Source organism: Hirundo rustica, chromosome 2 (assembly GCF_015227805.2).
Source record: "Hirundo rustica isolate bHirRus1 chromosome 2, bHirRus1.pri.v3, whole genome shotgun sequence".
NCBI lineage: Eukaryota > Metazoa > Chordata > Aves > Passeriformes > Hirundinidae > Hirundo > Hirundo rustica.
This window is the reverse complement of record NC_053451.1, coordinates 78,182,141-78,196,286: the sequence shown is the minus strand read 5'-3', so window position 1 is coordinate 78,196,286 and position 14,146 is coordinate 78,182,141. Positions and strand designations below refer to the sequence as shown.

The window sequence follows — 14,146 nt, the reverse complement described above, 5'->3', positions numbered from 1 at the left end:
TGAAAATAGGGTATTTTAGTGATACTGGCATGACTAAAATGTAACTGCTGATCAGTGCCAATTAGCTAGAATAATCCTGTTAGCATTAGCTCAACTGTTCATTTAAAAATCTCTGCAACACTAATTGTATTTGAAGTTCTTTTAACACTAACTCCTTTTGTGTAGTGCTGAAAGCCTTCAAAACACTCATCAATTGAACAGCTGATACAACAAACAATCTTTCTTTAACCCTTTGCAGTCTCAGTGCTATAAAAGTAGTTCTGCATATTAACTATATCATATATTGAACAAGTTTTTATTTCGTCATTTTATTTTTTATATATGGAATATTTTATTATATTATTTACAACAAACACTATTCCCTTGCCATAGCAAGAGCTGTATCTTACCAAATACTGAGTATTACTGATTGTTGTTAGTGTGTATCCCACTAAGAAAAGTGAACAGAAAAATCCCCTCCCTTGCTATTGTTCTTTATCAAGCTTGTAACTTAGACTACAACATTCATGCATCCATCCATAAAAAAATAAATGATATTTGATTTTTATTCATTGCTATTTAATTTAGAACAGAAGAGCATTTTGGCAGGAAATGCTTAGCTGAACTGAATGTAGTTGACATTGTTTCAGATTACCGGGCACCCTCCTCAGCTCTGGATGAAGTTTTTGATCAAATCAAAATGGACAATACAGAAAATGCAAGGAAGATTTCATTAAATAAATTTATTTGTTAAAATAATTTAACTCCAAATACAACTGCTGAGTTTGCATTGAGTTCTATGTACAATTCTTGTTTTATTTGAAACATCAAGGTTTAAACAACTGACATTGTTACAAAACAAACTGTTGCCCCATTTTAAGTTGCCAGTTGTATTAGAGCTCAACAATTAACTGTGAAATACATTAATTCACCCCTAGGAAACTCCAAATCAACAGTGTTAAGTCTGACTCCAGAACCCCCTTCAGTCTTTCTTCAAACCCTGATCAAGAATTAACAGATGCACAACAATGCAGATAAAAGCCTCCTGCAGTTGTCAAACATTTGCTTTTGTTGCGGAGTTTCACAATTAAAGCCTAACCAGTGCTTTGATGGCGCACTGGCAAAAAAGGAAAAAAATTAAAAACAAACATGCACAAAACCCCCTAACCAAATGGCTGACATCTTTAGGTAACATTCTATACAGGAAAGCAAATACCAGTAGTTTTCCCACAGAAAAGTAATGGCAACTGTAGCACTGGGGTTAGGGAGAGGCTAGAATCAGAACAGAAAATGTCACCAAATTTATTTTTTTGATGCTTTGAAGGGGTGGGCAGGGGGATGGGCGCAACAGAAAAAACCCAAACAAAATCCAAGTTATATTTAATACTCTTGATATGATTCTGGTTTGTTTGCTTTGAATCATTTTTTGTGAGTATTTTTAAGGGAAAGAGGAAACAGTTGCTCTATCATAGCTTAAAAGAATAAAAGTTGCAACTTAAAAAAAAAAAACAAAACCAAAACCAAACAAAATCAACAAAACTGGAGAAATGCTGTCTCTGTAGAAAAGTACAAAGCTCTACAAGAACAGCCAAAGGAAAACTGGGTCTTTGGAACAAATCATAATAGTTTAAGGCATGTTATAAGAAACTTTCAATACTATAATTGGTAATCCTATCAGGGTACAAATGAAACAATGACCCAAGACCAGTGATTCCTGCAGGGTGGCCGTGCAGCTGCCGTGTGGCTCACCTACCTCCCTTTCTGCTACCCCTATAACTCGAAAAATCTGTTGAGTGCAACTGTCATTGATTCAAGCTCCACTATCTTCACATTAGTGGAAATACAAATAGTGCATAACTACTTCCTCAGAACTATACAATGAAAAACAACACTTACACTTTGCCCCCCCCAGCCAAGTTGCATGGTAGCTTACATATGGCCTATGCTTGTGAAAATGTAAGAGTGTAATGAAGAAAAAAACCCTGGAGATATTTTCTTTAATATTTTTTGTTAAAAAATTACTGTGCAATTTTTCCTATATTTAAAGCCCATCTGCTTTATACTATGAACATCACGTTAGGCTGTTCATACTCCATGCCATTTTCTTGGTCGATGAACAATCTGTGAGGTAAGATTTTCACATCTCTGTAAATAACCTCCCATAACATGCACTTCCAACTCAATTTGAAATCTGGCTTTGGATTGTTTTCTGGGGTTTGTTTTTTGTCATTTTTCTTTTTTGAGTGCTTACGCAGTGGATCTCACACTGACAAGCTGTTTTACGGATGGATTGTGCTGCTTGATTAACCATTTCCCAATCTAGATATTTGAAACCCTGCAATATCATTAATCCAATATCTCACACCTTGTTTAAGCATGGCAGCTGACACAATGGGCAGGCAGGGGGTAGTAAGAGAACATTCATACCATCTAGTTTAGGCATGTGAGTTGTGTGACTCGGAGGACTAAAGTTAAAAGCCTAAGTTTGCTATACAGTCAATGGAAAGAGGTAGGTGCCTCTAGGAGGGCGATTCAGAGCACCCAAAATGGGCATTCAGATGCCAGAAATAAATGTTGTGCCTATCTCCCTAAGAGAACAAAGTACAGTAACAAAAGCTCTGCAAAGTAGATGGGAAATGGGCTACATTTACGTTCTAGTAAGGCTTAATGCTCTGTGACATCTAATGCCCTTTGTCACACTGGTTGTGGAAAGGTCTTGAAAGATTAAGGGCAGAGTTGGCCAGTTCTCTTCTGTGAATGATTTTCTTAAGTTATCATCCAGTGAACTATAAATCAAAATGTTAAGGATATCTATGTATGGAAATCTGCAAAGTGTTTTCTACTCCAGTGTCCTTTGTGGCAGATGAGAGCGCTTTTAGGAAGTTCTGCAGATGGAGGCAAAACTCTCGAACCTAACTCCAATTACAGCATTTCTAAGGGCCATATACACACACACATACACACTCAACACACACACACACAGCCCAGCACCCCTATTTTCACTCATTTAAACACAAGGAACTACACTGTTACTGCACAAGATTTAAAAACTAATAAACGCATGGTGTTATTTAGACCACAGGCTCAGTGACTGTATTTTTATGGCCAATTTTACCTATAAAAGATCCAGCTCAAGACAATCTCTCCAGCATTTAAAATCTAAACATTGCGATTGAAAACTTTTCTATACTTTGATTGTAAGACTTTGAAATAGGTATTTCTGTGCCATTAGTCATGCAAATGATAAATACTTCACTGCTATGAAACTAGCAAGTCAGAGCTCGAGCATCCTTTCCAAATAAAATGTTTGCTCCCACCATTAAACACTCCAATAATTGGGGCAACCTTTGAATAGTGTGTCAGGCAACTAAAGAGCCATTTCCACACTCACCTAAGGAATTACAACTGTAACTATTTCACCTCTGAACCAAATGATTTTACATGGTTATTCAATTTAAGTTTTTAACATTAAAGCTATCAAATAGCAAACTGGATTTTCAAAGGTTAGTTTGGGATCACACCAGAGAATGTAGCCCTTAAAGGCAAGAAAAACTGTTGTCTTTAACAAACTTAAAAATGCAGGATGTTCATACTGTCCCACGAGGTTTCTGCAAAAGGGAACATATGGATGAAACATGGCTTAATTTTCCTTACAAGATGGTACTAGTTATTCTATTAAAGTGTTCCTTGTTAATAAGGCTCAGCAATTTTTTTTTTCATCACAGTTGCTTCCTCCTGGTTCAGTAAAGTGAAAATAAAGATGCTTCCTGCTTTGTAAACAGAGGGTTTGTTTGGCTTTTTGTAGACCAAAACCTGAAGCGATCCTCCATTTTTGAGCAGCAAAATGAAAGATTTAAAACATTCCAATGCCAGACTGTTTCTTCACCCGTCACTTGTTTCCAGATCTTGCCTCTCATTTCACACACTGATTCAATGTTTTCTATTTCAAGATGTGGGATAAAGTGTAGAAATAATAGCATTGATTTTGAAAAGAATCCAAACTATATGGGTCTCTGGTAGCCTTTTCCTCCAACACTGTCAGAAGTCCTGGTGAAATCAACATAACTGACTGAACAAACTCAGCCACATGTGATAGTGCCCATTCTGAAGCGTGGTAATCAGACACCAAAAGACTTGGCTTTCCTTTTCATACTTATGCTTGTTGTGAAAGGTCTTCAGAGATATCCTCTCCACTGCTTTCGTCTCCCGTTTCCAAAAGGATTCTGTCCTCTTCGGAAATAGTTGCTGTTGTTGCTGTCTGACGTGACAACACATGTATGTTCTACTGGAACGACCCTGTAGATCAACTGACTGTGCCATAAAATTGCAGGTGCTCAAAGGGAAAAAACGGGTGAGATGTGGTCATTTAACCCAATTATATTCAGAGTCAGTGATTGACTTTCAATGCTCAGCTCTGAGTTAATGTTGCTACTTCACTACAGATGTATTTCAAGTGACCCACAAACCAGGAAGTGAAGTAGACAGTTTTACCACCTTACAAAATTTCTGTAAATTAAGTCCAGGTTAGGTCATTCTTAATGCTATTGTATATTACATGCAGAACAGCATGGGTCATCTTTGTCTGGCTGTGCCGCATAGTTCATTTGTCTAACAATTTCCGCAAAGAGCTCATCCACCATTGTTTTACTTTTAGCAGAGGTCTCCATAAAGGGGCAGCCCCATTCTTCAGCTAAGGCTCTGCCTTCACTCAATGATACTTCTCTCTCACTTTCCAGGTCCACTTTATTACCAACCAGAATTACTGGCACCTTCTCATACCTGCAGTTTAAAAACAAAAACAACAGCAATAATTATATTTTAAAAAATGGCAACATTTTTAAAGTTAAAAAAAAAAAAAAGAAATCTAATTGCAAACAGTACAGACCCAATATGAAAGAGACATTTGGATGATCTTAAAATGTTACATTTTTTAAAAAAAGTGAATTTCAGATTCTAGGAATTTTTTTGCGTATCTTGTTCACTTTAGAGCTTTCAGAGATCTACAAAAATCTTCCTCCTCTGAATTTCCCTTCCCTCCAGGAAATATGCCAGGAATACTTTTGCACTACAAAAACGAGGAATATAACACTATTTTCTCTATTTGCAAATCTCCAAGTGTAAGAACAGGATGGACATCAAACCCTCCCTTCAACATTACATCCTCCTTCTCCTTGAACAGGTATTTAGTATCTCCTGGCTTGGGAAAACGACACAACACTCTCCCTTTCAGGAGTACATTTACCTTTGGTCAATATACACAGAACTCTCTGAATAGCAATAAATGAGACAAAACCAAAGGGCCAGTAAATTAATTCCAAATTTCAGGAAATGTAGTTCACTTCAGGTACTGCATACACACAGAAGTACTGTTACATAAAACCACATATTAAATAATACAGAATGTATATCTCTCCCTTGCAGCATTCACATCATTATGCCAGTTAAACAAGTCTAAGAGAAAAATAAAAAAAATCACAATTAAGTTCCAGGCAGTACTATCACAGTTCTGCTTCATAATCAACTTGGACAGCGCAACAGATCATATAGCTATGAAGGAATTTGTTACTTTGCACCTCCTTGTGAGGGGATCCTTGCCAAAATTTTTTACAAAATTGAAATGCCTGCTGGTTTCTTTCTTCCATCCTCACATTCATAAACCCTTCTTCAGACATGAAACTAAGTGTTCCATCAGGTTTTAAATTTACATATTTCCCATAGAAAAGAAAAGAGAGAAGAAAACACTGGGCTTATTTCCAAAATACTCTTAAACACGTTTCTCACAAAAGCAACTAGGACTGAAAGAAAAACCAATTATGATTTTTTAGCACTCAAACCAGACCTAAGAGAAGTTAGATGGTACCTTCTTAGCTTAAACCTGATTTTCTCATTCATATTATCTTAGTAGTATTGCCTTGAGTCAAGTCACTGGAGTAAGACTGAACTGTGGACAGACAAAAGATGCAGCTGACACCTGCAGCAGCTGAAGATGATACCCTCCTTAAGCCACCTATTATACCTTCTTCATCCCTCCCACCTGTCACCTCTGGCTGCCAGTGGTGGCACATCTGCCTCATTTGGTTGAGGAAAACAGCCTGTTTCCTTGTCTGTCACCACTCTGCACTGGAACAGGCAACCTGTGTGTTCCTGCTGCCTCTGCTGCAGAGATGGTGGGCTCCCCCAGAGTCCAAAAAGGTAAAGGGCCAATAATGTCTCAAACCACATCAGCAACTCTTACACCATCAGACTAGTATCAAAAATTTGTCCAACTATGTTGTAAGATGTAGCTGAAATTCTAAACTTTGTTATGCCTCTTTGCTTATCAAGAGAATGTAATTTAATCCATAGTCCAGGGCTGTCGTCAATAATTGCAGAGAATTCCCCTCACATTTACCATTTGTCCTGCCTTCATTTACCAACTGAAGAGACACAACGCATTTCTTGATCTGTGGATATGCAGTGTTTAGCAGAATGGTATCTTTGTAACCCTTGCAAGAGCTAAGCTGTCATTAATTAAGTACCAAAATACACACAAGCATCTTGAAATCTGTCCTCCTGCGTTTAAACACGAGATAGCATAGTCTTAAATTACATAAGATGGACGGCATTCAACAGATAAAAAGAAATAGTGAAGTGCTGTCTTATCTTTATTGTTCAGATGTGTCCTGTTGTATTTGCTATACATCATTAAAAACTCCTTCAGTGGAAATGGAATCAGGTACCCCTTCATTGCATTTCTTGATTTCTGAGGCCCCTGAACTTCCTCTCACTCTCCACTGGCTTGCCCTCTGGTAAAACTGAGAAATTCACAGCAGGTGCTTGAGAAGTGCCCACTGAAAAAATAGATGAGCCAGAACTAAAACACAAGATCACCTCTCTGAGTTTTGCGAGATCACTCCAATTGGTTGAGAAACATATAAAGAAATACATACAAATACATTGTTGCAGACCTATAGTCAGTCCCACTGAAAAATTCAAGTGCTTAAAAGGTTTAGGAACCCTAGGAAAGCTAGGCGACTAAATATCTGAGAGTCTGTATGCTATGAGTACTCAGCACCTGGGAAATGGAGCAGTGGAAACCCTGATGTTTTGAACTGAAGAACAGAAAGAACTGATGAGCTGACAGCAAAGATGTGAAAAGCCTAATTTAATTTATTTGCACAGGACCATCTAGGAACTATTACGTGGAACAGATAGAAGCAATTTTCTGTATTGCTTTTCCTCTTGCATTTACTCGATTCACTACCTACCTTTACCACCTAAAATGAGATCCTACAGTCAATAGCCTTATTCACCTTATAATTCAGATTCACCCAATAACCAATAAATTTACGATCCTGAAATGTGTAAGAAAGTCTTCCTGCAAAGCTCTCATTATGTCTTCTTATCAAAAATAAAGTTGCTCTTGCAGAATATATCCCTGTACTACCTAGATTTTGAGTAGTTATCTTTACAGAGAAAATACATTTTATATATATACATATTCTGTGCGACATATATTTTAGATTTTTATATATACTTACGCGTGTCCATAATAAATACACACACTTTATCTTTCTACATAGAAAAGCCAGTGTCTACTACCTAGAATACAGCAAATAGTGGAAAAACAGTCCACGGACACTGAGCAGAAGACTGGCTCTGGTATGAGCTGGACTTACGAGCTCCCGGTCAGTATCAGTCTTGCCAGACCCAAGCTGAGTAGAGGGAGTCAGACCAGACTTCTGTGTATCATATTCCCCAAGTACCAAGAGGATGATGAACTGTGTGTCTTCATTCAGAGTCCTAAGGGTCTTCACACTTTCCAGTTTTTGAGTTCTGGTAACACTTTGTGGAAAATCTAGCTCTTGACTAAATCAAACTCTACAAGTTCTGGAGTTCAACCTAGCTCTGCACCCTTTACCTCTCAACACTGCCGAAATTTCCTACCTCACTTAGTATCCCAGACAATGTTGGGTTGTTTTTTGGTTTTGGTTTTTTTTTTCTGATGAGTATGGGGGAGATCCCTGGCTCAATACTCTTCTTACTATAGCTGCTGATCTCACTGGAGGTGACTTCTGCCTGCAACTGGAGACTCCACTCAGAGCTTTGACCAGCCAGATGTTGGACACCCACCACTCAGGGAAGGGCAAGTTATCAGATGTAGGGGAATAAAATTATTCCAATGAAATTTAAAGACAAGAAGATCTCTTCCTCACAGGCTTTCCACCCTGTTGAATTTCAGTGGCCAAGAGAAAAACAGGTTCTTTACAAAGGAAAAAAACCAAATAAACAAAGAAAGAGAGCCACCTTGAAATGTCCAAGCAGCAGTGCAGAACCCTTCTAATATAACCACAAAAATCAAACCAAGGAATTCACAAATCCTTTCTCTAGTAGGATCTAACTTACAAATACTTTTAGCAGAGCAAAAGAGTCTAAACCCCCATCACCTATACTGAAGTCCTGAATTCAGTCTGCTGCTCCCATCACAGGATCTGTGAGAGAGAAGCTCAGTCCACAGTGGGAGCTGGGCAGAAGATTTGCCTTTTGCTGCAGCCCATCTGCCCCTGCCTGTCCCCTTAGCAATGGAAAAGTGGCACGGTTCTGTTCATTTCTGGAGCAGGAAAATCCAATTTTAACAGTATGGCTGAAAAGCTTTGAGCAGCACTGATAATTCCTAATGAAAAGCAGGAGGGCCACATGAAAATAAGAATTGCTGCCACTTTTGTCAGTACCAAAGCAGCACAGTATGTATTCTAGGGCAAATATAGCCGAGCATGTAAGAAACACTCTCAAATGTAGCAGGGGAAGGTTTGACTTTTTAAGACCTCTTCATGAACAAATTTTTGCAAGACCAATTACATGTGTTTGCAGAACATGATTAAAGAACAAGGCACTTCACCCTGTTTAAATGATCTCACTATCTTTAGCTCCAATACTGAGCAGCGGTGACTCTTAAACAGATAACAGGACTGCTGTCATTTAGAGCCCTATGAAAGACACCGGTGCAGAGTCAAATGCCATCATATCTAGGGTTGCCACTACTGGCAAGGTACCGTCATTGCCCCGTAAAAGTCAATCAGAATGTATTTCTAGATAAATTCAGTGCTAAAACCTACCCTGTTACCCATCTTTAATGAACACTTGGGACCAATAGCCCACAGTAGATCTCTCAGTTTTCCTGAGGATGGCCACCACAGCCACATGAAATCAATAAATACACAAACTTCCAAATGTTCTATGTGGCCCAGTTATACACCACTGACCACACAGTTTTATATGTCACACAGCAATAAATATTTCTATATTTTATTTTACCTCACACGGCACGCACATCATCCACATTTCTGTTTAGATGACTATGTACACTTTGAATAACAGCTTAAAGCATTTAGAAAGCTTTAAGGTGAAAGGCATGAGAATGATCTTCAGAGACTTTTTCCTCACAGCTTTTCTACCTTCAATCATGCCCAGAAAAACATGGGCAGTACCTGACTCCTTTTACAAGGTACTTCTCAGATTTATGGTTAGAACTGTCATCAGATAAAGATAAAAACAAAGACAGTGTGCAGTGAAAATATACTAAAAATGAAGACCAAACCAGCAAGAATTAAAAAAACCCAAAACAACAACAAAAAAACCCCAAACATACACCAAGGCTAATAAACTGATCTGATTCCTTTAAGCAGTGGTAGAGATTGTCCAGTATGTGTGTGTGTGTGAATTGTGCTAGTCTGTAGAGAAAAAAGTACAAACAGGTTCCTGTTTTCTAATTTCACATTCTGAAAGTGGTATCTCTTTTCTAGGATTTTTTCCTGAGCTTTATATCAGACCCAAATATTTACAACCAAATCATTCTGTGTAATAAAAACAAACCAAGATAATACCATATATCCTTAAAAACTATTTTTCTATAACAAGTTTAAGTCCTGTTGAAGTTTTTGGGAAGATGCATGATTACAGCTTTATATGATAAAAACTGGGACCACTGAAATACAAAAGGTATCTATACGGGATAACTATTACTAATAATCAAAAGGAGTCTCCAGTACTGAATCCTCTTGATTACCTTCTACTACACACAGGGCATCTTTCTCTTCCCCCCCACCCCTCCCTTTTTTTTTTTTTTTTAAAAAAAAAGGCATTTCTGGCACTTTTGACAGCATTTCAAAAAGGAAATTAATTTAAGGGATAAAGATATTAGTGTTGAAAATAATGCAAATAATTAATAATAAGTCAGGAAAAAATAATTATTCTTCATTTTAGACTTACAAAAACTTTGTGGTATGAATCCTGCCAAAATACACAGAAAAAAAAATTACGGGTAATATGAAATTAAGTGCCAGAAATGACAGTTGAATCTATTAGGTTATTTACAAATTCACACTAAATATAACTAAATATCCTTTTGTAATGGAACTTGCAAACTTTGATTGCCTGCAGTAAAATCTGTCATAACTTGAACAAACAATTTCCTCATCTAGAGAAAGAACATATTCCGAGTGTAACTATCAAGATTTTTTTCTAATCCCTTTCATGTAATTACTTGGATATTTAATGCAGAATCCTCAGTTAAAAGTTATAGTCAAAACCCACATCAGCTATGGAGGATAAGAAAGGCACAGAGCATTCCCCAGCCTGAATATGAGCCTCTCAAACACCATGATGAGAGGAAGCAACACCACAGAATTTTCAAGGAGAAAAAAAACCATCTTAACCCTTTGCTGAAGCTACCAATTCTTGAACCAAAGCAGCACGAAACATATATGTACATAGATACACACACACACACACACATATATACACACTTCTGAAGGTAGACCTTAAAACACACAGGCAGAGGAGACATTTCACTTTTTCCAAAACCTTATTCTTTGTTTTTGGTAGCTTTAAAAACTGCAACCATTATGGGAGCATTGTGCAGAATTATGTTTCCATGGACTCCTGCAAATAGACACCAATGAAGATGTGCCAATAACTGTATACATGTATAAATGTGTCAGAGAGATACTCAAATCTAACAAAGGTAGGTTTCTGCAAAGTTGGAGCATTTTCCCTCTAATGGAAATTATTACAGCTTCTCAGGCAAAACCATACAGAACAGCTGTAAAACTCCCACGATTCTGGTGCAAACAAGTCATTCCGGTTTACTAATTAATTGCATTTAATATTTAGTTTTGTAAGCTATATTGTGTAATGATTTAATTTCTTAAGCAACATTTCCCAACTAAAAAAATAGTCTTAAAATCATTTTTATAAATGAGTAGATGTTAAAGAGTTTATTGGAAGTCCCACTGCAATTAGGTGGCTGAGTCATGAATCAGTTTGCTATAAAGAACAGTGTACAGCCTAATTGCAGGACTGGGATCTAACATTTTATTCTAGTCTTTGACATGAACTCCTTACATAGCCTTTGGGAAAACAAACTCTTCAGATGGATAGATTGAGGTGTATAAAGTCATGATAATTGTACTTACTCATAGGGCAGCAAATTAAATAATAATTGCAAAACAACTTGGGAGGATAATATTAGAATAATAAATAACACCACACCATATCACTTTTGAGGAGGTTTCAGGAACTTTGCTCCTATACATGAAACTTTCTGGAAATAATCCCCTCAGCTTAAATAAAATACTTTAAGGTCAGTTCAGTTCTGTGGGTGTTAGAGGTGGCTTCGCTTGCCAGTCTGGCTCACCATTGGTGCTGTGCTTGTAAGAAATCAAAGGAAATAGTTCCAAGCAAAAAGCCCAAGAAACAACCAACCACAGTGTACAGAAGCACTATTAATATCTGCTCCCCAACTCTCACAATAAGCACTTTTCAGCCAAAGCACTTGCACACATTACTTCTATGTAGCTTACAGCTGAGACCTCCTAAGGGACGAGAGCCATGGCTTGTACGACCCAACACACATACCTAACCTACATTCCCTTGCTGCAACAGATGTAACAGGATGATGCACATCTCCGTATGAAGGACACCAAAGATCTTTATAGGTAATTTCCATTCACTTCAGAGAAAAATTCTTATCTACAGAGGATTTTCTGCATCTAAGACTTCATAGGAAAACTAGAAAAACAATAAACTTCTTCCAAGTTTTCAGCCTGATTCTGCACGTCACTACAGACAGAGCCTACCTTTGGCTCTCACTCCAGCTTTTTAAGGTAAAATGTCAAGAACACCTGAAAATTCAAAGGTCTATCAACATGTCTTAAGGGTTCACTAGTCACTAAAGTAAGTCCTAAAAAAAAAAATCCCCGATCATTAAGATGTTAGGGAGACATTTTCTCATTAAGCTTGCAGAATTCCATGAATATTTAAACTAGGTCCCATGACACTGTTCCCCTTCAAGTAAGGCTCTGGCACAGATGAAGGAAAACAGCTTTCTGGGTGCTGGGGATGACAAGGAGCCAATGACACAAGTAGCCTCAGTTCTTGTCTACTGCCATTTCAGATGCTCAAAAGCCTTGACAAACAAGAGATTATTTTTCACCTTAAAAAGGACCTTCTCCCTAGTATCCATCATTAAAATTCATAGCTAACACTCAAGTCTATTATCAAGACTGAAAAGACTCTAAGGGATATATAAAATCTACCTTCTTAGCAGCGGGTTTGCTGGGAGCATATCCAAACAAGATTTTAATCCTTGAGTTCCCTCTCTATGCCAATCAAAATTCTCATCTTACACAACCGAGCATCAACATCATCTTGTTGAAATCCTGAAATGCTTGGCACATTTAGCAACTCAGAAACTGGAATTTTCAATTGGGAGTTTTCTGTTCTTTGGTTTAGCTTAAGAAGCAATAACCACAAGTAAACACAAGGCAAATGTTTTACCTGACTTTTCCCATTGTGACTAATTCCATTGTTTCTAAAAGCAACAAGAAAATCATAATGTCCTACAAGTCTGAGATTCTCACAGCTGCACCAATTTCACCTAGCTCCTGTCTCTCTACTCAGTTCATACTGAAAGAAGACTACTTGTCAAGAAAACTACTAACAGATCATGAGGAATGTTATAGTTGCTTAAATACAAAAAAGTTCTTTCTCAAAAAATGTCCAGACATTAAAGCTGAGCACCTTATTTTTTTTTTTAAATCACTGCTACTAGCTGTAGGAATAGTTCAACATCCTGAAAATTAGGCCTCACATTTCAATATTTAAGCTTTGCATCCATAATTGAAAATTATTCTTAATAACCACATTAGTTTTCTTACCTTGAATATTTTTAAGCCATATCCATGCTAATATACTAATGTTTATTCCAATACAATGAGCATGACTGGATGTGTCAAGGCTTTCAGTACCTATCAAATGTGCACCATATAGAAGATTATAAAATTAAAGAGACTGCCATCTATCTTTTATATGTATTCTGAAGTCTCAAAAAAAGGACATTTCTTTTAAATGACCACTTTTTTCAGACATAACCATTTATAATTAAATTTTATCCTCCAATGTCTTCGAGCAAAAACATTAGGCATCAAGCAAGAGGAATGCTGACATGATTTAAGAGATGTAGGTTCAGTTTCACACCCTGTTACAGACCTCCTGTGCAGTTTCTAGCAAGTCCCTTGAACTCGGTATCTCTGCTCTCCATCTGAAGAAAAGAGTTGACAGCTTTAACCTCTATTGCCTATGGTACATAAACACTTCTGAGGTCTTCCATCCTTAGTGATGGAGGCAATCTGAACATCTTGAAGGATGCAGCAGCAGTTTTGCTTGCTTCTCAAGTCAAACACCCTGCATCCCAACTATTCTAAGCAGTAAGCTATGTAACACCAAAAAATGTTGGGATTTCTTTACAAGTATTTTGAACATTAGGGCAGATTCCATGCCAACATCAAACCTGTTAGCAGAAAGAATAAAGCTGGTGGATTAGGTGTGCCTTGAAGCAAGAACACCAGCTTTGGGGACAAAGGCAAGGTTGTTACCTCATTTCAACAGTACCGGCTTGAGCAGAAACTGCAAAGGCTCACAGTACCTTAAAACATATGCTGACATTGAGGGATTTCTCCTCTTCCTTGCTCCTCTGTACAAAACTCTACAAGGTCATAAAACTTGCCTATTCTGGTGATGTGGGACTGATCAGGTCCCTTTAAAAAGGCAATGAAAAATGCAGATACCTATTAAAAGCAATGCAAGGCTCTTGCACATCATACACATCTATGGATTCCAATTGTTCCAT

The 14,146-nt window shown here is 37.5% G+C and overlaps 1 protein-coding gene across 1 annotated transcript in view; it reads right to left on the bottom strand.

Annotated features, from left to right (window-relative positions):
- Window positions 1-707: 707 nt before the first annotated feature.
- The window catches only part of RAP2A (RAP2A, member of RAS oncogene family), a 30,916-nt gene continuing 17,477 nt past the window's right edge, over window positions 708-14,146 (bottom strand). Inside the window, exon 2 of the mRNA XM_040055018.2 lies at window positions 708-4,758. Coding sequence (XP_039910952.1) covers window positions 4,521-4,758 — 238 coding nt within the window. The 3' untranslated portion in view covers window positions 708-4,520. The remainder of the gene's footprint in view (window positions 4,759-14,146) is intronic.